At 34.3% G+C, this 25,371-nt stretch overlaps 1 protein-coding gene across 3 annotated transcripts in view; it reads left to right on the top strand.

Annotated features, from left to right (window-relative positions):
• FAM172A (family with sequence similarity 172 member A) overlaps nucleotides 1-25,371 on the top strand; it is a 480,941-nt gene that overhangs the window by 269,776 nt on the left and 185,794 nt on the right. For all 3 annotated transcript variants that reach the window (XM_025388508.1, XM_025388509.1, XM_025388510.1), the window contains one exon: nucleotides 6,734-6,853. In XM_025388508.1, the coding sequence (XP_025244293.1) occupies nucleotides 6,734-6,853 (120 nt within the window). The remainder of the gene's footprint in view (nucleotides 1-6,733; nucleotides 6,854-25,371) is intronic.

Genomic DNA, 25,371 nt, shown 5'->3' with positions numbered 1-25,371 from the left:
CTTAAGTGGATGGTCGCTAGACAATATTGCCTGTGGTTAAAAAAAAAAAAAAAAAAAAAAATGACCCCTAATTTGTCTCCATCAGGATTAGTAGGAATTAGAACATGGTATACCATAGCTTTGATCTTCCCTAAGAATAGTGACTCAGAATTGATCACATCTCTTATGGGATGGGATCCTGAAAGCCATACCTATGGAGTTATTGCAAAGGTATTGGCTTCTGTGGGGTATAAGATTTTTTAAGCCAGAATAACTCCTGCATCTGCTCAAGGTGAGCCTGATTCCCTCACTCCAAAGTTAACACTCCATATTCGAAAGATAGTAAATCCTCAGAGGTTCTGGGGGTTGCCACAAGGACTGCTGCAAGGCTCCCACTAAAAAGTAGTGTCTGGTGGCTGCCCGGCTAGCAAGGTTGATTCCCTTTCTACATCTTTTGTTTTTTTTATTTTTTTTATTTTTTTTTTTTTTTTGAGACAGAGTCTCGCTCTGTTGCCCAGGCTGGAGTGCAGTGGCGGGATCTCAGCTCACTGCAAGCTCCGCCTCCCGGGCTTATGCCATTCTCCTGCCTCAGCCTCCCGAGTAGCTGGGACTACAGGTGCCCACCACCTCGCCCGGCTAGTTTTTTGTATTTTTTTTTTAGTAGAGACGGGGTTTCACTGTGTTAGCCAGGATGGTCTCGATCTGCTGACTTTGTGATCCACCCGTCTCAGCCTCCCAGAGTGCTGGGATTACAGGCTTGAGCCACCGCGCCTGGCCTCTATATCTTTTTTAGTCTATGGATGTCAAGTGTGGCCAGAATAGTCTTACGAGTTTGATGGTTTAGTTGAGCCTATAAAAGACCCCCTTGTGGATATTGTAGACATTTTTCAGTTGAGTCTCACTTTTTAGAATGTTTGGTTTAAAAGTCTAAAGCTAAAAACTATAATTTCAGCTTGACCTTAGTCAAACTGAAGATATTTAAGTACTTGAAGCACATGGAAACTTGAAGTTTCTCTTTCCCACTGCTGACAGGCCATTAACAGATATTATCTCCATTGACTGTGGAGGAAAAGACTCAGCTATAGTACTATTATCTGTAAGCAGTAGAAACAACTGTGGGTTCTTAGCTCCCTTTAGTCATAGATGGGCCTGGCTGGCACTTTCCCTCAAATCCTGTGACTCACAAAATTTTGCTCATTTTTCTTTTATGATGATTCATTCTATCCCTTTCTTTCCATTCACTCTGCTACCACCCTGAGGAGTATTATAGTCTTTATCATCTCACATATGTGAATTACTGAACTACTCCTTGCCTTTAGGCTTTGTATAATCTGGGCTGCATTGCCTGTCTTATCTCAGACTGAGTTGCATAACTGAGTTTTGTCTAGGGCTCTCAGACTATTAATGTGTAATCCAGATTTTCCTGGAGCATAAGGTCCCTGGAAATAGATAGTGAGAGGGAAAGCTAGAAAGATAGTTTTAGAAAAGATGTTGGCTAAAGAGTTCCAGTTACTTTGTAGGCAAAATCATTTCAGTAAATGACTTTTTTTAAAGCAGTGGAGTGGCTTGATCAGAGCAAGGCTTCAAAAAGATTGATCTGGCAACAGAGTAAAGGGAAAAACTAGAACAAGGTTCCCCAATCCCCGGGTCACGGATTGGTACTGGTCCGTGGCCTGTTAGGAACTGGGCTGAACAGGAGGGATGAGCAGCAGGCGAGCAAGCCAAAGCTTCATCTGTGTTTACAGCTGTTCCCCATTGCTCACGTTACCACCTGAGCTCCACTTCCTATCCGATCAGTTGCAGTATTAGATTCTCATAAGAGCATGAACCCTATTGTGAACTGCGCATGTGAGGGATCTAGGTTGTGCGCTCCTTACGGGAATCTAATGCCTGATGATCTGTCACTGTCTCCCATCACCCCCAGAAGGGACCACCTAGTGGCAGGAAAACAAGCTCACAGTTCCCACTGATTCTACATTATGGTTAGTTGTATAATTATTTCATTATATATTACAATAGAAATAAAGTGCACAATAAAGGTAATGTACCTGAATCATCCCAAAACCATCCTCACCACTCTGTGGAAAGCTGTCTTCCACAAAACTGGTCCCTGATGTCAAAAAGGTTGGGGACCGCTGGACTAGAAAAATTGAGACTAAAGTCTATTGTAAGAAAACCTAAACAGTGGTGGGAATGGAAAGAATGAGACAAATAGGATCCCAACAGTATACAGGAAGAATTGGTGACTGAGAAGACAGCAGGGAGAACCTCACTGAGGTCAGATAGTATGGATTTATAATGGCTCATGAACCTTGGTTTCAGGACAGTCCAACAGGAACAAAGGAGGTAATACTCACACACTACTGCTTCTGAAGTCTTTATGTGTTAATACCTCTAACTTATTAAAGACCAGGATCATGGCATACTTATCATTCTTCCACCTCCACTTTCAGCACAGAGCTTAATGGGGACAGAGTAATCTAATTTATTATATACATACATATAAATATATATACACACACACATATATACATATAAATATATATATACACACACATATATACATATAAATATATATACACATACATATATGTAATCCTGTCCATATATGGAGTATTTAAGACCATCTCAGGTATTTAAGATGATTAGTTGTGCCAACCATCAATAGGTGGAAACTCTGGTAACTCTCCTTCTATTTTGTTTTCATATTTCTTTCATTGCGAGCTATAACTAGGGTGATCAGGTGTTCAGGATTTTTCTGTATAGTCCCAATTTGGACCTGTTTTCCCACTACAATTACTGATAATATCTTTCTTCTTCACTCTCAAAAGTTCAAACAACACATTGTATGGTCACTCCAGATATGTCTACAAAAAAGTACTAAATATGTATGGTTAGTTTAAATAATAACTATAAAGAACACACTTGTGTAACTGTCAAAGCAGACAAGAAATGGAATGCTGGTAGCCACTAAAAGTCAATTTCTTAGTCACAACTTCATTCCCTTCCTTAAAGTTAACCACTTTCCTCATTTTTATGATAACCATTTTCTTACTTTTTAAACTAATAAAAGATAAATTATCAAAGCCTAAAATCCCTATAAGGTTTTCCTTCCAACTCTTCTGTGTAGGTAATTTCATATTTATGTTACTAAGAAATGATTTTGGAAGTATGTTTGTATTTTAATATGTGACTACAAGGTTGTAGGTAATCAGCCTGAAGATAAATGTTGTGTTTTTGTTATTCATTTATTACACTAAGATTTAATGAACAAGAAGACATAGTTCTTGGCCTCAAGAATTTGATAATCTAACTAGTAATTACAGTACAGCTCCTTCAGTGCAATAATAGGAAGCATGCACAAGATGATGTTAGAAGACATTACCCTAGTCCTTGTGAAAAATAGAGCCGACTTTCCAGAGGAAGTGATATCTCATTTCAGTACTGAAGACAAGTAGAGAGTATGCAGTAGAAGGTGGTATGGGAAGTGAAGGCAGAGCACAAAGATCACTATCTGGACAAATGCAATAATCCATAGCAAGAAAAATATGGCATAATTAGGTTACTTCAAGTTGCTCCCTACAACTGGAACACAGAGAATGTTCTGTGTGTCTTCTCAGGGGGAAGAGGGATGTCTTTGGGGTCAAGATATTTCACAGGGTAGTGGTGAAAGATATAGTTCAATAGACAATGCTAGATCATAAAGGGCCTTGAATGCCATACTGAGGAGTCTGAACTTAATAAAGGGTCTTGAATGTCATATTAAGGAGTTTGAGGACTAGGCGCAGTGGCTCATGCCTGTAAGTGCTCATCCCAGCACTTTGGGAAGCTAGGGTTGGCAAATCACTTAAGGTCAGGAGTTCATGACTAGCCAAGCCAATGTGGCGAAACCCCATCTCTACTGAAAATACAAAAATTAGCTGGGCGTGGTGGTATGCACCTGTAACCCCAGCTACATGGGAGGCTGAAGCAGGAGAATCGCTTAAACCTGGGAGGCAGAGGTTGCAGTGAGCCAAGATCACGTCACCACACTCCTCTGCAGGCAAGAGAGCAGGACTCTGTCTCAAAAAATTTAAAAAAATAAAGGAGTTTGAACTTAATTCTGAGGACAATGAGAAAATTGGAGGATTCTAAACAGGGAGTGAGTACCTTGGCAACATGATCACGTTTGCTTTCTTGACAGGTTATTCTCACTACAGAATTAGAGCATGTAAGTGGTCAATCCTACAGGTCACTACTAGGCTAGGCTAGAGATTGTTGAAGCTAGGCTAGAGATTGTTGCAGTCATCCGCTTGTGAAATGGTGGTGGCTTGAGCTAACCCAGATGAAATGAGAGAAAAGTAGATGGATTTGAGAGACAGTTGGTGGCAGGATCGGTAGAATTTTCATGACTGATTATATGAGGAATTTGGGGCAGAGAGAAATAAAAGTTGATTCTCAGATTTCAGCTGGATATGGGGAGCTTAGACAATACAGATTTGGGGAGCTTAGACAATACTTACTACAGTGTTGGATTGGTTGAGTTTGACATGTCTATGGTACATACAGTAGGAAATGACCATTAAGTAGTTGGCTTTGTGGCTCTGGAGAGAAATTTAGGACAGAGCTAGACATAGGGCAAACTAGCTTCTAGATGGTAAGTGAAGCCATGCGTGTGGGGACCTTAGTAATTATAAAATTTCTAAAAAGGAAAACGTGATTGTGTGCATTATCTAATATCCGTGACATTCTTAGGAAATGAGTCTTTTAGTGTTCAAGTTTCTAAGAAATATTTGTACAAAACATTTTCATGAGGTTTTAGTTCTTCACAGTTTGCTTTTTGATCAGTATTATTTCACTTTTTAGTTTGTCTTTGTTTTTCACATTATCCAGGTTTTGGCTTTAACCACAATATGTCAGGCATAGAAATAAACAGCAAAATGAAGTTATTACATAACTTTTGCAACTTAAGCAACATACATTCATTTGGATTTAGCAAGTTAAGAAAAATGTAAAAGGCCTAGGTTTATATATTTAGGGTTTTTTTCCCCAATTCCAGAATATAGAAAATGCTTTTAGGAAAAAAGTGTATATATATATACACATATATATGTGTGTGTGTGTGTGTGTGTGTATAATTTTCAACAGAAAATATTTATTATTCATTTTTCCTTATTTTTAGCTTACAGAGATACTTAAAATCTTATAAATAAAATAATTTAGATATATATAATATTAAATATTTTCATATCTACATATGGGAATGTAAATACATTTTTTAGTATTGTTTTATCAAAAGATCAGTATAACTTTCTGCTATATAATTCTAATGTACTTACTAATTTTCGAAGGGCCTTCAAAAAGTTCATGGAAAATGCATATTATGAAAAAATCTATACATGGATTTCATTTTTATTGCACCAAAATAAACTCTTACTAACTTGCTATAACATGCCTGAAGAGGATCTCATTCAAGGCACTAAGAAATACAGCGCATCAGTTTGAAAAGAGCACCTGTCAGAGCAACATGAATTCTGCTAAAATTGAAGCAAGAACAAGCATCAAATTTACAGTGAAGCTTGGGTAGAAGAATTGTAAAATCATTGATGCTTTACAAAAAGTTTATGGGGACAGTCTCCCAAACAAATCAGTAGTTTACAAATGGCTAACTCATTTGAAGAAGGGACAGGACAATGTTGAAGATGAAGCTCATGGCAGCTGACCATCTGCATCAATTTAAGAGAAAAAAAATCTTGTTTGTGCCCTAATTGATAAGATCAGTGATTAACAACAGAAACAGTAGGTGACACATAGACATCTCAATTGATTCCACCTACACAATTCTGACTGAAAAAATGAAGGTGAAAAAACTTTGCACTCAATGTGTACCAAAACTGTTGCACCCAGATCAGCTGTAGACGAGAGTAGATATTTCCATGGACATTTTTAACAATTTGGATCAAAATAAACATTTCTTTGAAGAATTACAACAGGAGATGAAACATGGCTTTACCAGTACAATCCTGAAGACAAAGCACAATCAAAGTAATGGCTACCAAGAGATGGAAGTGGTCCTGTCAAAACAAAATCTGACCGGTCAAGAGCAAAGGTTCTGGCAGCAGTTTAGGGGGATGCCCAAGGCATTTTGCTTATTGACTTTCTAGAGGTCCAAAGAACAATAGCATCTGTTTATTATGAAAGTGTTTTGAGAAATTTAGCCCAAGCTTTAGCAGAAAAATGCCTGGGAAAGCTTCATCAGAGAGTTCTCAACCACAAGAATACATCAAACAAGGGTAATTTTGTAGGAGTTTCTCTGGGAAATCATTAGGCATCCACCTTGCAGTCCTGATTTGGCTCCTTCTGACTTTTAGTTTTCTAATTGTAAAAAATGTTTAAGGGCACCACTTTTCTTCAGTTAATAATGTAAAAAAGATTGCATTGATATGGTGAAATTACCAGGACCCTGAGTTCTTTAGGGGTGGACTAAAAGGCATGTATCACCACTTACAAAAGTTTCTTGATCTTCATGAAATGTTCAGAAATAAAGTTTCTTTTTTTATTTTTCTTTTAATTATATTTTTTTACAAACTTTTTGAAGTCCTCTCATACTCTCTAATTTGAATTTTCAATGTGGTTCTTTTGTATTATGTTTGCTTTGAATGAGCTATAACATTGTATTTCCTATGCTGTGTATGCAACCATTTAATTTAATTGTTGTTTGCTATGATAATAATTAGATATAGTATGTAATATATGACATTTGTTTCCCTTATAGGAAAATGGTTCTCCTGAAGAACATGCAATCTATGTTTGGGATCATTTCATAGCTCAGGCTGCTGCTGAGAATGTGTTTTTTGTTGCTCACAGCTATGGAGGACTTGCTTTTGTTGAACTGGTAAGTGCATATTTTACTCTTTTTAGTTTCAGTCTCCTTGTAGGTTTATCCCTTCTCCTTTCTTTCTGTTGGTATCAGTACTCTTTAGGTTGTGTTATAAAGGGTGAAAATAACATATTTTGAGTAAATAATTTTATGATGTTTGAAAAGAGTTTGTTTATTTATTTATTTATTTATTTATTTATTATTATTTTTTGAGACAGAGTCTTGCTCTGTCGCTAGGCTGGAGGGCAGTGGCACTATCTCAGCTCACTGCAACCTCCGACTCCCTGGTTCAGGCTATTCTCCTACCTCAGCCTCCCAAGTAGCTGGGATTACAGGCACGCACCACCATGCTCAGCTAATTTTTGTATTTTTAGTAGAGACGGGGTTTCACCATGTTGGCCAGGATGGTCTTGATCTCCTGACCTCGTGATCTGCCTGCCTCAGCCTACTAATTTATTTTATGGTGACAGAGCTTTCTAGTGCTAACCAGAAAGCTTTCTGCCTGTTCCTTGTTTACATATTACTTTTTAATTTCTACATTATAGTGCCAGTTTCCATACATTTTGTGATATTTATTGTTTCCTGCTTTATGTGTACACCATTCAGGCTTATGTTATCTATAAAGTGTTTAAAATTTCAAGAGACCTTTTGAATACTTAATATTTTGATAGTTTTAACCTGACTTGTACTTAATACTTGATTAGAATTTTATATAATTAGTATGAAAACTACCAGAAAGCTTCCATTAATCTGCTTCTAACTAGAATGCATTGCTTAGTCATAGAAATCTTCATATTTCAAAGTAATTTGATTCTTAGAGTTAAGATTATATGTGTGTGACAGAAAGAAACTACCAAATTTCTGAATTCTCCCTGTTTTAGATGCAATATTACAATGTTACAATCATGGACCAGCATGGTTAATGTGATATAATCAATTCTAATAATGGATTAATGAAGAATTCATGCCTCCCTGTCCATAATCTCTTATGTTACAGGAAGTTACCAATCCTACCATAAAGTTATTAATTTGATAAAAGTGCAGTTGATAATTTTAAATCCAAATTGATGTAAGTGGGCATTAAACCAGAGACACAATATTGATTGCCTAATTTTTGTTTCTAGACTTTGGCATGTTTTTCTCTGACATGGAAATTGAATATATTTCCATTACCTTTTCAACCTTCCTATGTCTTATTGCTTACCCACTTGATTTAGTTATAAAACTGGTAGTGACATCTGAGAATATTTTAGCTGACCTAACTCTACAAGTGCTTCTGCTGTCTTAAGATCAATAAATCATTAAGTTAAATCATTTATTTCCTAAATTTATTTCAGTTTTTAGGGATTATTTTCAACTAATTTTAACTATGCTGAATTAATTTATTTATTTTGATATATATAATGGATATCTTAAGATAGCTCTTTAGCACAGTAGTATGATGTACTTTTTAAAATATGAATGTTGTTTTTCAAATAATTCCTTTCAATCCCTACAGATATAGATATATAGCTATATAGATATATATATCTCTATATCTCCATAGATATAGATTATATATAGCTTATTTTTTCTTTGTAAGCTGTTAAATTACTTAAAGCATGAAATTTCTTGACTTGTAGAGTGACTTAAAATATGTCTGAAAGTCTGCAAGGCTAATCAAATTTTAGAGTTCTATAAAACATAAATTCCCATTTTTTAACTTTAAGACAGTTTACGAAAACCTTTACACACCAAACTTAAAATTTGCATGCCTTTTGGACAGTTTTTAAAATGAACTGAAGATGCCAGAGTTAACAGATGACCAGTGTGTCAGTCCTATTTTGCCCGTCCTGCTTGTCACACACTGGTGGATATTTCTCCACTTTTGTTCCACTTTAATATAAAGCACACAGATGTTTCAGAACAAGACTTGACTTCTGACCTTGAGGCTATTAGGGTCAGGGTCCTCAGGGCCTGTGAAATTATCACAAGCTGAGCTAAAGTTTTTCTCCATCACAGGAAGTAACCAGTAAGTAAGAAGTTAAAAAGGAGCTTTGTCAGAGAGACAAGATGGTCTCAGTAAGGGTCAGCTTCTGTAGTCTGCTATCTCTGCAGGAGGCACATGCATGGGAGGAGGAATATAATATAACCACTGGCACATCACATATCTGTCAGGCAACGCCAGGGCTGAGAAGTCTATTTAATGTAATATACGTTGTTTAGGTTTTAAAGTATTAATGGCAATTATCTCATCATCTTCTTTTTTTTTTTTTTTTTGGCTACTTTTTTGTGAAATAACTTTGATTGCGGGTATGTAATGGAAGCATACAGATGGTGGCAAATGAATAAAGACTGGTTCCTGACCTAATACAATGAATTCCTTTAAGCAAATAGCATTGTGCCCTGATGAATTTTACATTATTTTTTGACAAATTTGATTAATATGTTTAAGTCCACTGTGTTTTTGTTTGAAAGGCTTTCTTAAAATATAGTATTGTTAAATAATAAACATTGAAATGTTTTTAGAGCCTTTGCTTTTGCCTAAAACTGATAAAAAGGTTATTCAGTTTTAGACAAAAGCAAAAGATTTAAAAACTCATGGTGTTAAAATGTTGATAAATATGTATTTTTCAGGACTTTTCAACATAACTGTACTGTATGAATTGTTTTACTTTCATTCAAACTTTTAATATTAACTTTACAAGCAAGTAAATTGTAAAGATTAATATATAAATCTTAAATTATGATTGGAGGTTTTGTCCCTGTAGTGCATTATACATGTCAGACAGTAAATCCTTTGGATTTCAGTCATTTAAATTGTCATAAAATTTTACTTTTGATTAAAGATGACATACACACACACACACACATTTCTTAGGGAACAGTCTTAGTTTGTAGCATCATGTTTGAATGCATGGAAATTGTTTTTCTACCATTGTCATATCAGTTCATATTCTTTATGTCATGAATTTCAAAAAAAAATTGTTTTAAATGTAAATTGTAGCAAAGATAGTTTCACCAATAAATGCAATTACTTATGCTTTCATATTTTGCTAATTGTTGTTTTTGAAAAGTGAGAACATAATTTACTATTATATCCTATCTTAAAGTGTTGAATTTATCCTGAAGAATATCTTTTAATCAGAGATATATTTTCAAAACCAATATTCATTTTATGATAGTAAATCTTAGAACTTGATTAGATCTAACCATATTAAAAGACAGTATACATTTTACTATATTAAGAAGAAACATGACATTAAAAGTATGCTATTAACTGCTTTTACTTTCACCGTATGGTAACAACTCAAATTTCCAATTCTCTAAACTTTCTGTGTTCCTAGTAAAAATAAATTTTGATAAGACAACCCTATTGATTGTAGGATTTAGTCATTAAAGACTAAAGGAAAGCCCTGTTTCATCTCATGAATTGGTAATGAACTTTTAAAAGTAATATATCTGCCTCTGTTATCTTTTCGGTATACTTAAAGTTATGCCAGTATGTAAAGTTACAGTTATTAAACCATCATTTACAAAGCCTGAAATTTCTTAGAAATTTTACTTTACATGTAATAGAAGTAGTAACCATAATTAGAATGTATTTACCAAATTCATCTGGAAAGAAATCTACAAATAATGCAACTTACTTTTGCCTTATATTAGTTGTAAAAAATTCAGGCTCATTTTTTGAAAATTAACTGTCATTTTAAAACAAGGCAGTTTTTGACCTTCTTCATCATCATTTTCTCCAGCCACTATGATGAAGTGATTTCGTCGCTTTTATTGTTAGCCATTTCAGAGTGTTTGGCTCTTATCTTTCCAGGTGATCAGTTTGGCAATATCAAGTAAACTTAAATTTTTTATTTAATTTGGAAATTAACAGGCTTTATTTATCAATGCCCAGTTATTGATCTCAGCGCACCTTACCTTCCCTGTTTGCAGTGCTCGATATATCAATTTGAATGGAAATCTCTTTGCTTAGCCAAAACAAGAGCGTTCATATATTTTTGTAAAACATGTTAAGTAATTTAAGTAAATATATTTCATTAGTTTATTGAATCATCTCAGCTGATACAAATTTTGTGTTTTTTCTTATTACTTTTATTTCCTTTTCAATGTTATTAGTAGTATATTCACAACCATCATTAAAAAATCACTTAGAAATGTGTGAAAACAGCTCCTTTTGAAAGTGTATCGCTACCCACTTTTGATTTTGGTTTCTCCATGCTTGTCAGCACTTGATTGGCACCTCACTTGCATGTGAATTAAGGAATGAAGGGAACTCTATTTTCCTGCCATTGTTCCATGCTGGGCTCCCTGGCCTCCAGGCAGCCTAAGCTGCCCTTCAGCAGCTGATAGAGGACTGGTTTTTGGACATAGCTGTGTGAGGACACTCAACCTCTCTCTACTCTCAGTAGATTTTTTTAAATTGCCTGGAGCATGATTTGGATTTATACTGAAGAGAAAATGGAACTAAAATAATTAGTCTTTTACATCAGCTAACTATGACCTTAAAGAAGTGTCATTTATATTTTGTCTGTAAGGAACAAAGTAAATTGGATATTGGTAAGATATCTGCATAATGTGATCAATGAGAACAGCTAAAAGTTGAGCTGCTGAGAGTCAAAAATTGAGGGAAATTAAAATAAGGGAGGTAAGCAAGAAAAATGGAATCATAATGGTATCCAGATAACTCAGGCCAAAAATACTCTTACAAACCTACTTTAAAAAGCTAGGTAATTCAGTAAAAATAACTTGCCATTTGTAATATAACTTCAAGATAATTAGTTTTGTTAAAGTTATCTTTTGTGTCCAATCTTGTTTTACCCAAATGATCTAGAAACATCTTGAGGATAAAGAGTCTAATATTGCTCTTATCCCAAGTTTGAAAGTAATATCTATTATAACAACATGAGTAGCCTTAAATATCTGCACACTTGACCAACATATAAAGTTTAACCCTTAACTCTTTTACTATCTAAATTTATTAATTCTCCCTGCTCTCCATTTAAATACTGACGAATTTGGGAATTCTACCTAATTAGTTACTCCACATTAGACAGTGTTACTTTCTTCGTTCTGGTGTAAGACTTTTATAGACTCCTTGTTGCTGGCATGTGCAGCTCTCAGTCTGAAAAGATTGCTTCTCTATGACACACTCTTGTAGGTATAGTCTTTTCAATAAAATAAGAAAATGACTAAATTATAATATAACTAAGTTATTATTATAATAATATCCTTATAATGTTATATGACAGTCTATGAAATAAGTCTAGAAAACTTTCCATTTCATCCCCAGTCAGTTCAACTTCATCTTTCATTTAATAATTAGCTTATGTTTGCTTGTTTACATTTTTTAAACTTTTTTTTACTGAGGTAAATTTTACATACTTTTATCAAGATACAATGGAGATTTATTGAGCTTTATTGAAATGTAATTTACATGCCATAAAATTCGTCCTTTAAATAAAGTGTACAGTTCAAAGGCTTTTTGCATATTTGAAGACTCATACAACTATCATTACTATCTAATTTTAGAACATTTTTATCACCCCAAAACAAATTCCATACCCATTGCCCATTTCTCCCCATACTTACAATCCTGCCAGCAGTGTATGAGGGTTCCACTTTCTGCACATCCTCACCAGCGCTTATTATTATCTGTCTTTTTTTTATTTTAGCTATCCTACTAGGTGTGAAGTGGCATCTCACTGTAGTTTTTTTTTTTTTTTTATTTCTCTGATGAATAATGATGTTGAACCTCTTTTTATGTGCTGTTAGCCATTTGTTTTTTTTTTAGAGAAATGTCTACTCAAATCCTTTGCTCATTTTTAATTGGGTTATCGTTTTATTTTTTATTTTTCATAGATCTTTATATATTGGTACAAATCCCTTATCAACAAATGGTTGTGAAAATTTTCCCCCATTCTCTGGATAACTAATTCACTTTCTTGATGATTTCCTCCAAAGTACAGAAGTTTTAATTTTGATGAAGTTCAATTTATCTAGTTTTTGTTTTTGTCATTTAAGCTAGTTTTTGTATACTGTGCGAAGTAAGCGTCCAATTTAATTCTTTTGAATATGGATATTTAGTTATCCCAGCACCATTTATTGAAAAAGAATCTTCTTTCTTCTTTGATTTGTCTCAGCACCCTTGTCAAAATCCATACACTATAAATGTAAGGATATGCTTCTGGACTGTATTTTATTCTCTATATATGCCTGTCCTCATACCAGTACCACACTTGACTTGATTACTGTAGCTTTGTGGTAAGGTTTGAAATCAGGGAGTAGCTCCTCCAACTTTGTTCATTCTTTTTCAAGATGATTTTAGCTATTCTAGGTCTTGTGTTTCCATATGAATTTTAGGACTGATTTGTTAATTTCTGCAAAAGTAAAAAAGGAGCAGAGATTTGTATTGGGATTGACTAAATAGGTTAATTTGAGGAGTGTTGCCATCTTGACAATCTTAAGTCTTCTAATCCATGACAGTGGGCTTTCTTTCCATTTATTTAGGTCTTCTTTCAAAAATACTTTGTTGTTTTCAGTGTACAAGCCTTAAGCTTCTTCTCTTATATTTATTTCTAAGTATTTGATTCTTTTTGAAGCTATTCTAACTGAAATTTTATTAATTTTATTTTCATATTCAGTACTACTAGAGACATGATTGATTTTTATATATTAGTCTTGTATTTTGCAACCTTGATGAATTCACTATTTTTAGTTCTAATCTGTGTGTGTATGTGGGTGTGCACGCGCGCATGTGTGTGTATTCCTTAGGAGTTTTCATATTCAAGATCATATCATTCGTGAATACAGATAGTTTTACTTCTTCCTTTTCAATCTGAATGTATGTTTATCTAATTAATTTATACATTTTTGGTTTTTTGCCAAACTCCCCTGGCTAGAACCTCTAGTACAAGGTTGAATAGAGGTGGCTAGCGTGGACATCCTTGTCTTGTTCCTGATCTTAAGAGGAAATTGTTCAGTATTTGATCATTTAGTATGATATTAGTTGTGATTGTTTTCATTCCTGATAGATTATTTCCCTTAAGTACCTGGTGTGCTCCTTAATTTTTATATCCTTTTATATCCTTCAGGCACACCAAGATTCAATTGTTTTGAAGGCTGCTGAGATGGAGAAAAAATTCATTAATCTTTAATAGGAATCTTTTTGTAGAATAAAGGAGCCATATTACTCTATTGGAATTACCTTTGGAAGAGGTTTTTCTTAGTGTCCACATAGATGAGCTGCATTCAGGCCCTACTGCCTTCCCTGCATGTTTGTAGCTGAAAGATTGGTCACTCTGTCTCCTGGTTCCACAAAGACTGCTAGGAAACCAAGGATTGCCTGGCAAAATTAGCACAATAACAAGTTAAGGAGAACTCAAAGGAATTGACATATTAATTTGTTAAATATAAATCATTACATAAGAAATATTTCTTTTTTATTAGTATTATAAAAGATCTTAATGATAGATTTTGTATTTTACTACAAATATGAGACTATGATTGACTATTGTAAGCCTTTTATAAGAAGGAATGTAGAAAAACACATTTCAGTTGATAATAGGGCTGTTTTTACTGTTCTTGTATCCTTAAAATGATCATTCATTGTAAGCCCTCTCCTAAATAAAATTCCCAGTCACAGTGACACCTCAGTCATCTCAAATTGGAAAGGACTTCTAGGGGACAAAAAAATTTACAATCAAAGCCATGTAACTTTTAAAAGTTAGTATCCAATCCTTATTAAATAATTTATTCAAATTAACTCAGGACAGCCAGGTAGATTTAGACTCAAAGCATACTAGATCTTTGTTAAGGGAAGGCTTGAGGGAACAAGGGTGGAAGCCAGATTTGGGTAAAGATCTTATTACTAGAGTTCAGGATAGTTTCAGGAGGAGCTACTTCAGCTGTAGAGGTTGGCTTTAGAGGGAATAGAAGGTGAGTTGTCACTAGGGAGTTATTATCAGAGTATGGTAAGCTCAGGTTTGAATCAGGAAGTACAGTCTGGTTGTGGAGAACAGAAAATCAAGGCAATGGGTAATGACCGAGCAAACAGGATCTAGTAATTGGTTTTAAGAGTGCCTATTTTCCTTCACCATACCCCACCTCACTCCTTTATAGGAAATGAAGGAGAAAAAAGTAAACAGGATCTACTACCAGGGGGAGGATTAACAAAGTAAGGTTTAAGGCTTCACTCGTTGCCTGGGAATTCCAAAATGGAATCTTTTTCAGAGAAAGAAATAGGCTATAATTATAGGCATAAAAATCAGAAGGATTGTGAACAAATCAAGACAGAAATCTGATTATGTGGCTTAGATTAGAGTGGAATAGAGTAGAATACTGCATTCTGAGGACATTTAAAATACCATGGACTGGTCTTTGGTACTCTGGTTATCCGGTTTCTGTGGCAATAAAGGAGATGGAGAGGAAGGGCTATCATTTTTCCTTGTCTTATGGCCAAATGTTTACACTATGGGTCTAACACCTTCTTTGGTCTCAGAGCAACAAAGTGATACTCTCCTAGGTCTCTGTAATTTTAACTTTGAGAGTTGGAGATTTTTGACCCCTACATGTATATCACTTGTCTCTCACTTCATATTTTTTGTTACAGGTTTTTAGCACTTTTATTGAATAAATTTAGCTCACAATAAGGCCACCAGAACCACAAAAGTTTGACTTTGTGGTTTGAAAGTGTTTCTTGGCTGGACATCAAGGCTCATGCCTGTAACCCCAACTCTTTGGGAGGCTGCGGCAGGAGGATTTCTTGAGTCCAGGAGTTTGAGACCACGCAGGGCAACATAGGAAGACCTCGTCTGTACCAAACTTTTTTTTAAAAAATTAGCCAGACATGGTGGTACATGCCTGTAGTCCCAGCTATTCGTGGGGCTGAGGCAGGAGGATTGCATGAACCCAGGAGTTTGAAGCTGCAGTGAGCTATGATCACATCACCACACTTCAGCCTGGGCAGTGGGGCAAGACTTTGTCTCCAAAAACAAGCAAACAAAAAAAGTGTTTTCTTGTAGTTAAGATTGAATATTATGCCCTCAAGGCAGGAAATGTTTCCAAAAATTGTTATTAAAGATTATTACTGATTCAGTTTAACACACCCACTCCATACAAGTACTGGGGAAACATTAGAAACATGATCTCTGGCCTCAAGAAGGTTTTAGTCTAAATAGGAAACATTTTTAAACAAATATAGTAACATAGGGGTTATTTGTGAAGTGGGATAATAGCTAAGAGGTCATTATGTTAAGGTCCACAGTATAAAGATCCATGTGGTAAATTTGTCTTAGAGGTAAGTACTAGGAAAAATTGTTTGTATAGATGAACTGATATGTTCTTTTTGTTAGAAAATAATAGCTGTGTAATACTTTTTTGCCTTTCCTAGAAACCCAGAGCTATGGTTAGTTTTCCATTTCAGTAATTTATTCTCAGCCTCAGTCTCCTATTCATTGTCCTAATACGTAGTTATCTTTTGCTTGATGCAACCTTAGAATCCTTTTTTTAACTGGCAGAAAATTAAATAACAAATGTATTATTTTCACTGGTTTATGTCATGCTGCCTAGCCCAGCTGGGCATACAATGAGTATATACTCAAGACATAGTTGTTGATCCTAGATTTATTTATAAATGAATTATCAGGACCAGATCTCAAATGGTGCTATGTTGTGTCAAAATGAAGAAAGTAAAGCCTGAACCACAAGATAGAGAAAGAAGATGGACAAGAGAAAAAATTGATCATTTAAGTTGAAAAACAGGGACATTGAGTCAATCTCACTGATTGCGCAGAAGGTACAGTCTGTGGCCCTGAAATTTTGAACACTTAGAAGCACTGTCAATGGAAATTGATTAGGAATTCAACTAAGAAGATACTGAAATCTCTAATCAAAGAAACTAGCAGAACCTTATTTGAACCCCAAATTTCAGTTATGTTTTCTGTGATTACATTGAATAAGTTAAGGCTCATATCTTCTAGAAATTAGTTTGCTTATTTAAGTATTTATTATTTGGTCATTTTGGGCTCCTATAACAAAAATATTATAGACTATGTGGCTTATACAACAAACATTTGTTTCTCACAGTTCAGGAGGCTAGGAAGCCCAAAATCAAAGTACCAGCAGATCCAGGCTCTAGTGAGGGTGGGCTTCCTGTCTTACAGACAGTTGCATTCTCACAGTCCCATCTTCTTTCCATGTAGGTCAAACTAACAGTTTTCCTGCTGGGATATTTGATGAAGTTTGTGGTTCACACCCATTCTAATCTCCCTATCAAATGTTTGTTCAGCCACATCCTTAGTGCTCTCTTCAGAACATCCTTTCTCTTTTGTTCAATATGGATAGGCTGAGAATTTCCCAGATCTATATGCTCTCTGTCCTTTTTTCTTAATAATTTCTTGCTCATTTCTCTCTCCTTGCATTTTCGCTATAAGCAATCAAGAGGAATCAAGCTGCTTCTCTAACACTTTCCTTAGAAACCTCCTCAGCTAAATATTCAATTTTATTGTCACAAGTTCTACCTTCTAGCAAACACTAGAACACACAATTCAGCCAAGTTCTTTGCCACTTTATCTCAAGGATTGCCTTTTCTCCAGTGTCCAGTAACATTTTCATCTGAGACCTCATCAGAATTGACTTTAAAGTGCATATTTCTACCAGTGCTATAACATAAATGCCATGGACGGGTGGTTTAAACAACATTTATTTCTCTTAGCTCTGGAGACTGAGAAGTACTAGATAAGGGTGTTAACATGGTTGGGATTCATTGAGGGCCTTCTTGGTTTGCCTATAGCCATGTTCTCATTGTGTCCTCACATGGCAGAAAGAGGGAGAGAAAGCTCTAGTTTCTTCCTCTTCTTATAAGGACACTAACCCCATCTTGGGGGCTCCGTCCTTATGGTGTCTTCTAAATCTAATTACCTCTCAAGATTAGTGTATTCAGATTTCTTCTTAGTTTTTCCATACCTTATATGATTTTTTTCTCATAAAGATTGTTAAAGAGCATTGGAATACAAATAAAAATTGCTGTTCAATATTTTAGTGACAATTTTATAATTGAGTCAGATGATTTAAATGAATATTTAGTCACAAATAGGCATATTAAACTTCTAATATTTGTGCCTAAATAGGCATATTAAACTTCTAATATGCCTATTTGTTTCTAAATTTCCAGAAGTCTCAATATCTAACTTCTAACATCTTTCTCCAAATTTCCATACTGCATTCACCAGACAACTGCATTAGAAGAAAAACTTTGTATTTATCTTTCTGCACTGGGCAGAAAGATAAAACACACTCAACTTTCTCCTATAGTAGAAATCCCCAGTCTTGACTCCTTTCCAGTTGAGATTTAAGTATAAATGTTGATTTTCTAAAGGTTTCTAATAGCCTGTCCGCTGATAACAAAGAAACCTTGACTTGCTCCATCAAATGATGCCCTGTAAAAATAAAACAATGTGAGATCAGTGGCCTATATATTACCATTGTATTACTGGTCAGTTTATCTCAGAAAAAAATTCCTGTTCCAATATCATTGATAGTGTAATGAAAGTTTCTACCACTGTTGTAGGCTCAGCCTCAAATTTTCAGGTTTGCTTCCTATTACACATTGTAGGGCATCTATCCAAATATTAAACATATTTATATTATGTCTACATATTAAATACATAGTAATGTATTAAATATCTTTAGTATATTGTAAACTTTAACGTCTGGTAGCATGTGTGTTTACTCTAAGATCTCACAGTAGATTCTCAGAACAGATACCTTCATATCCAATTACTGTGTTAAGAGTTCTGCCTCACTCTCAGAGTTGTCATTGCTATCATTATAGAATACATGTAATCTGTCAGCCAGCCATGATGGCCTAAGACATGACTGGGTCAAGAACAGTTCTAAAAAATTCATAATAGTGTCTTTAAGGATAAACTTTTAAAATAGAACTAGCATTTATGAGTATCTTGCAAATTAGAAGTCAGTGGCATCATCTTCATGCTGATCATCAGCATCTCTCATGCTTAAATGATAATGCACTGGGTGCTGTCCTGAGCAATTTGTCTGCTTTATCTCATTTAATCCTCGTAACAATTTTATGAGATACTGTTATCCCCATTTTACAGATGAGAAACATGAAATATATATTTCTCCCATTAAAAGTATGACCTCATTTTGTAACAGTTGGATTTTTGTTCTCCTTCTCATCAAGTACCTGTGAAAAATAAATAAATAGTGTATTGTACTAATTGTAGTGACTTTTAACCCTCAGACAACTTCCTGGTTTTTCACGTATTTCAGGATTCAATTCTACGTTTCTCTGTTGAGTTATATGATGATTCAGTTTTTATTCTCTCTTTATTGCTTATTCTTTTTGTGCCTTCCAACTAAGGCTTTCAATTTTAATCGATTTTTAATTACTCAAACTAGTGAAGGGGAAATAAGGGTGGAAAATGTAAAATATAGACAATCTCCAAATCATTTATATTTAAATTTTGAATATGTTTTGACGTGGTGCTCTGGAAATTTAGTTTAAGCAGGAAAATTGAAAACACTTGATGAGGATCTGGAACGTAGATGAGTTTCGTTGGCCAAGCCCCTGGTTGGCTCTTTTTTGCGACTCATTCCATGCTGGAAAAAGACAGCTGTCTTCTAATACCAGCTAAATTGAATTGACCTTTCACATCTCAATGGAACAGTCTCTGCTATCAGCATTTGCTCCTTCATGTTATCCATATCTATAAGTTACACCTGGAAGTAATTGCTTGCACCTACCAAGTACCAGGCATTGTTTTAAGTGCTTTACAAATATTAACTCATGTAGCCCTTATAACAACCCTATGATGTAACTACGTTATTATCCTCAGTTACATATGAGGAAACTAACCTCAGTTGCATATGAGGAAACTAACCTACAGAAATATTAAGTAACTTACCTAAGATCACATGACCTAGTGAGGGAGCCAGAATTGAAACCCAGGCTTTCTGGCTTCAAAGTCCATGCTCATAACCACCATGCTATACTGTCACTCAATAAAAAGAGCACTATATTAGGCAGGACTCTTGTACATTTGATCATTAAACATTATTTATGCCAGGTACAGTGGCTCACACCTATAATCCCAGCTCTTTGGGAGGCTGAGGCGAAAGGATCAGTTGAGCCCAAGAGTTCAAGACCAGCCCCAAAAACATAATAAGACCCCATCTCTACAAAAAAAAATTTTTAAATAGCTGGATATGATGATGCATGCCTGTACTCTCAGCTACTCAGGAAGCTGAGGTGGGAGGATTGCTTGAGCCTAGGAGCTCAAGGATACAGTGAGCCGTGGTTGCACCACTGTACTCTAGCCTGGATGACAGAGCCAGACCCTGTCTCCAAAAACAAAACAAAACAAAACCATTATTTAGCAAGGCATTGTACAACCTAAGTTTAACTCTATCAGGTAGGTATGATGAGCCTTGTTTGACAGATAAAAAGATTGAGGAACCTGTCCAAGGTTGCACAAAGGCCAGAATTAGGATGAAAGTCTAAGTCAGCGTAGTCTCAGAACCAATCAGTTTCCCCATGACACAGACTTCATTCTAATTGGGTTAAAAAAAAAAAAAAAAAAAAAAAAAAAACTACACAACATAAATTTGTAATAAAATAGGACATTTTTAATTGGTGAGGGAACTCTTCATTTCAAGAAATTTTGCCTTTTTATTTGTGAAGCACAAAAATCTTTGGCAGGCTAAACATCATACCTGATACCCAAGTTTTAAATTGAAAATGTGCTTTTAAAAACAAGAAACACACATTGTACAAATTGATATCAAAAAATACAGAATTTCTTTACTCAATGCTTATCACAATGTCAGCACATATCAAATATTAGGTGATGATGTTCTAAAATCGTTTTTCTTTTATTTTTTTCCTATATATTGGAGAAAATATAATGATTTAAATATTTTAACAAGACGTGAAACCATAGTTGCTTGGTCTTTTGTATTTTATTTACTGTAAATTGGAGTTTACATTTCACTGTGAATACCAGACAACTCAAAATTCCTATATTTGAAATTAAAATAGGAAAAAGGGAAACATTTGAGTCCTTGTAATTAACCTGTTACTTCATGCCTTTCCGATTTATTATAAGCACTTCATCTGATATCTAATACTTGAAAAGCTATAAAAGAGTGTTACATTACTTTGATTTTTTTTTATCTCTGTGCTTTCCCCACATAAAATAGTAAAGTTTTTTTAAAGCTTTGAGTCTAACAGGATCAAATGAATGACATGTTTAGTTATGCCTTAGGAAAAAAAATCTTACTGGAGTAAACTGAAACTTAAAATCTTACCAATATAGAAAGCACTAGAAATGTTACAAATAAAAAGCATGCTTTGTTTATCCTACATAGTTTCTTTTTAAAAATATTTTATTTATTTTTCAATCTTTTAGGTTCAGGCGGTACATGTGCAGGTTTGTTACATGGCTAAACTGCATGTCACTGGGGTTTGGTGTACAAATGATTTTGTCACTCAGGTAGTGAGCATAGTGCCGATATATCGTGCATAGTTTCATATTCCTTTCCACTGACTAAATAAATCAGTGTTTTAAGATGTCTACGTCCTTTTAGTAGCTAAGTAAACTGCTTCAAATTGTGAACTGTACAGTAGATGACTGATTTTCATATTTCATATAGTGTTTTGCCAAAGAATATCCATACATCAATAGCTAAAAGAATCATATAATTTATTTTAATATTAGAAATATTTGCTACATGCCTGATTGAAAATACATCTACAGCTAAATTTTCAAATTTAAAATTCCAGAGTAGAAGACAATTAAAGTAAATGTACTAATATATATTTACAGAGTTTTCTTCTTTGCTTGGTAGTATCTATATTATAGTTGCTAGCATAATTCTTATTTAAAATATTTTGATTTTTTAACTTATAAAAGGCTCTTTAAAACATGAAATTCCTAAGAAACAATTGGTTTTAATAAAAACAAAAAATAAAAATATTTAGAGAAAAATTTTACACTTAGTTATTTATTCCTGAGTATTTGAATGGAGCATTTTTGATACAGCCTTATAAATTACCTGACTTGCCTTCAAGACCCTTTCTTTGACAGGGATAGAGAGAGAGCTTTGTATACTAACTTTGTGTACTAACTAGGTCTTAAGGTTATTATACATTCTAATCAGATTTTTAAGAGATTCATGGAGATACAAACATTAACTTTAAAACAAAAACTGTTTCCGTATCAATACATTAAACACTATAGAGAATAATCTTTGGTGATAGGGTGAGTGTTTAGTGAATGATGACTATAATTTTACATTTTGAATGATTTCTCCCATAACATTTTTATTTTATTCTTTGTTCAAAAACTACCTGAGATTGTATGTGAATTTTTTTTTTTAGATTATTTCCTGTTCTCGAATACAAACACACTTAAAACTAAACCTTCTGAAATGTCAGCAAAATTCAGCTATGCCAAGAAATTTTTAAAAATCAGAATTTTATTTACACAATCTTAAAAGTAATGCTGAGTATTTCTCCTGTGATGTTTTCTTCCATTTTACTGCACTCCAGATCCCAGGAAGAGTTTTTAACTAGTTATTAAAAATAGCCCATTTTAAGAATTTGCGGGCAGTGTGAGATATTCATCAGTATATATTTACTGTCTGAAGCTGATATAGCTGTAAGGTTTTTTATATCCAATTGATCTATTGCGCATGTTCCCTCCCTAGGTTGCAGGACGTGCTTCTATTTGCATAAGGCCCTGGGCAAGGTTTTTTCTTGCATTGATTGGCCTGTCCAAGGCAGCCTGATGTGTTCTTGCATTGATCACTTTGTCTTTTCTTGGAAGACAGTGTTACACTGAGTTCATCTCAAATATTCTAGGGAGAAGGTAAAACTTTACTGCAGATGTCTCAATTTTATTCAGATGTTTCTTTGAGTATAGGCCCTTTTTGCAAGGATAAGTATTGCTTTTTTCCCCCTAATTTGGATGTTTCTGCAGTTTGAGTGCACTGTAGACTAGATTATATTTGAAAAAGCTACGTTAAAGAAAATTGCTAGAGTATATGCCATTTATCTTGTACTATTTTTGTTTTTAAAACAGTGTATCTTGCTTCCAGCTTGAAACCATTTTCTTTAAACATGATCTCTTAAACCTAGATGTAAACTAAAATTTACTGATGTTTGCAATAGATTACCACTTGTCTTTACTAACTTTATATACATTATAGATTCCTTAGTTTCAGTGGGACATGCATTGCTTTATGTGTTTAAGAAAATGAGGAGTTTGATTAGTTTCTCTATGAAACAGTGGTCCAGGATGACTTGCCTGATGCTATTCATTATTATAAATAATGTTAATGTGAATAGTACAAGTTTGTCAAATATGGAAATGATTAAGCAGCTATATATCAATTATAGGTGAAATATATTTTGTATCATAACTTATAAAATAGTAGTGTGTTACCTGGTGACAATGGAAACCAGAACTTGAGGATTTTTCAGCCTAATCTGTGAGAAATTGAGCAATGAATGTTTTACAGCTTAGCACTCTTTATTGGCTAGTCCTTAAATCAACATTTATATGATCTGCCAAAAAGCGTATTTGCCTACACAGTAATTATCAAGAAAATGCCCATTACCTTCAACCTATTAGCTATGCATTTAGTGAGGAACTGGTGAGACAAATGTAGGATTCTGTCAAGATGCAGGACAATATCCTCCTCCAGACCAGTTTTCTGTTTCATCAAAGCCTATGTGAATTTATAAGAAGGTTACTTTTGGCAAAGATTTAGAAATGTGTCGTGGCTGAATTTGATTATTGTGTGGTTATAATTAAATTCTGCTACCATAATTCATAATGGTTTTAGAAAGCATATTTAGTAGCTCCTTCTACAAATCAGGACATTTTTGTGTATACTGTTTTTTAACAGGTCACTGTTTCTGAATATTGTTAAAGTGTAGAAATTAAATTTTACAGAAAAACATGACATCAGCGATTTCATTCAGTGGTGTCACTGGTGTCACTCTATATCATAAGCCATAGAAATCTCTTTCTACTTTAATAATTCTGTTTTGTAAAATTTGATACTAAAATGTTAGAGATCATATTTCTTTTGTTTACTTTGGAAATTTTGGAATTCATACTTTAAAAACTCTGGAGTGAATTAAATGTTTATTATACAAGAGCAATAACCTCAAGTGGTTAGATAGTGCCATTTGCTGTTTTAAGGTGTCCTGTAAAAGTTTCAGCAATGTATAGCTATACAATGAAGTATATATCTGAGTTGTATGAAATTTATCTAGCCAGTGTTTATAAATAGAATGACGATTCATGTAAATAACATATATGTGGAATTATGATCTTATATTGAGAAATTAGATTTGTGAGTAATTTAAACATAGAATGTCTAAAATTGTTAATCCTTGTTGTATAGAAATCATAAAAATACGAAAAAATATAAAATAGAGCTATAACTGTTTTCTGGAGATTTAGTATATGTTTGGTAGTTTAGGGGAAAAATTATGAAAATACCAATGAAAAAGGCATATAAAAGTATTAAGATGGAAAACCTCTTCAAGTACTTAAGAACAGCTCTTCAAAACTAAATTCAATCTGTGTAAACACAGATACTACGTTGCAACTTTTGTTCAGTGCATCTCAACTTGGTGCAAGTGTAGCTCTCTGAATTGGAATTGTATAGTGTTTGTACATTTTTTCCAGCTAAAATTGAGTGTACATCATCTTGCATAATTTACTTGTCTCTGGTGGTTAAATTTGCATATCTGAATGACTGAATATATATCTTAAGCTTCTACTAGATATAAAATAATCTCATGAGTAGAGGAGAGCTCTTTTACCTCAGAAATCAGAAGAGTCTATATATTTCACAGCAACTCATAATCAAACAAGCTAATTCAGATGCTGGGAAGTGCTTTCGCTTAGCTATGTGGAAGAACCATTGACTGTATACAACCAGCAAGTGTATGGTGCAACAGGAGATCCATTGAAAACCCTTTATAGGACTGAATGACAACCCCAAATGCAAGTGACCATGAGCAACTACAACTAGGTATAAATATGCATTTGAGCTGATCAGACTTTCTGACATATAATTTAGGCAAAATTCCTGTATTTCTTCCCCTTAAATTTATACATAATCAGCTTCTTCTATGGACCCAAATTGGAGAAATGTAATCCAGTAGTTGGGGGGGAAAAAAAGGATTGTGGCCTCTGTGTAATTATCAGGAAGGATGCTGTATGATGCCTGCTGTTTTATTACTGCTTAGGTCATACTCAACCTTGCACTCCAGACTCTTCTGTGCAGGGGAATGGTGATCTGAGTCTGAAATATGTTCACCGTGCTTACACTCTAAATCTTTCTGGGGAAACGGGGGGGTTTGGCTGTGAGGTACTAGGAAACATGAATATGGTAAGATAGCTGGTAAAAACTTGTTCAGTGAAATCCATTGCTTTTTCCCATATATAATGAAGAAGCAAGGAATTGCCAAAAAGCTTTCAAGCTAATGGATTTTCAAATAT

This window comes from Theropithecus gelada, chromosome 6 (genome assembly GCF_003255815.1).
Source record: "Theropithecus gelada isolate Dixy chromosome 6, Tgel_1.0, whole genome shotgun sequence".
NCBI classification, from domain to species: Eukaryota; Metazoa; Chordata; class Mammalia; order Primates; family Cercopithecidae; genus Theropithecus; species Theropithecus gelada.
Note: the sequence above shows the minus strand (reverse complement) of the source record. Positions and strands in the feature narration are given on the sequence as shown.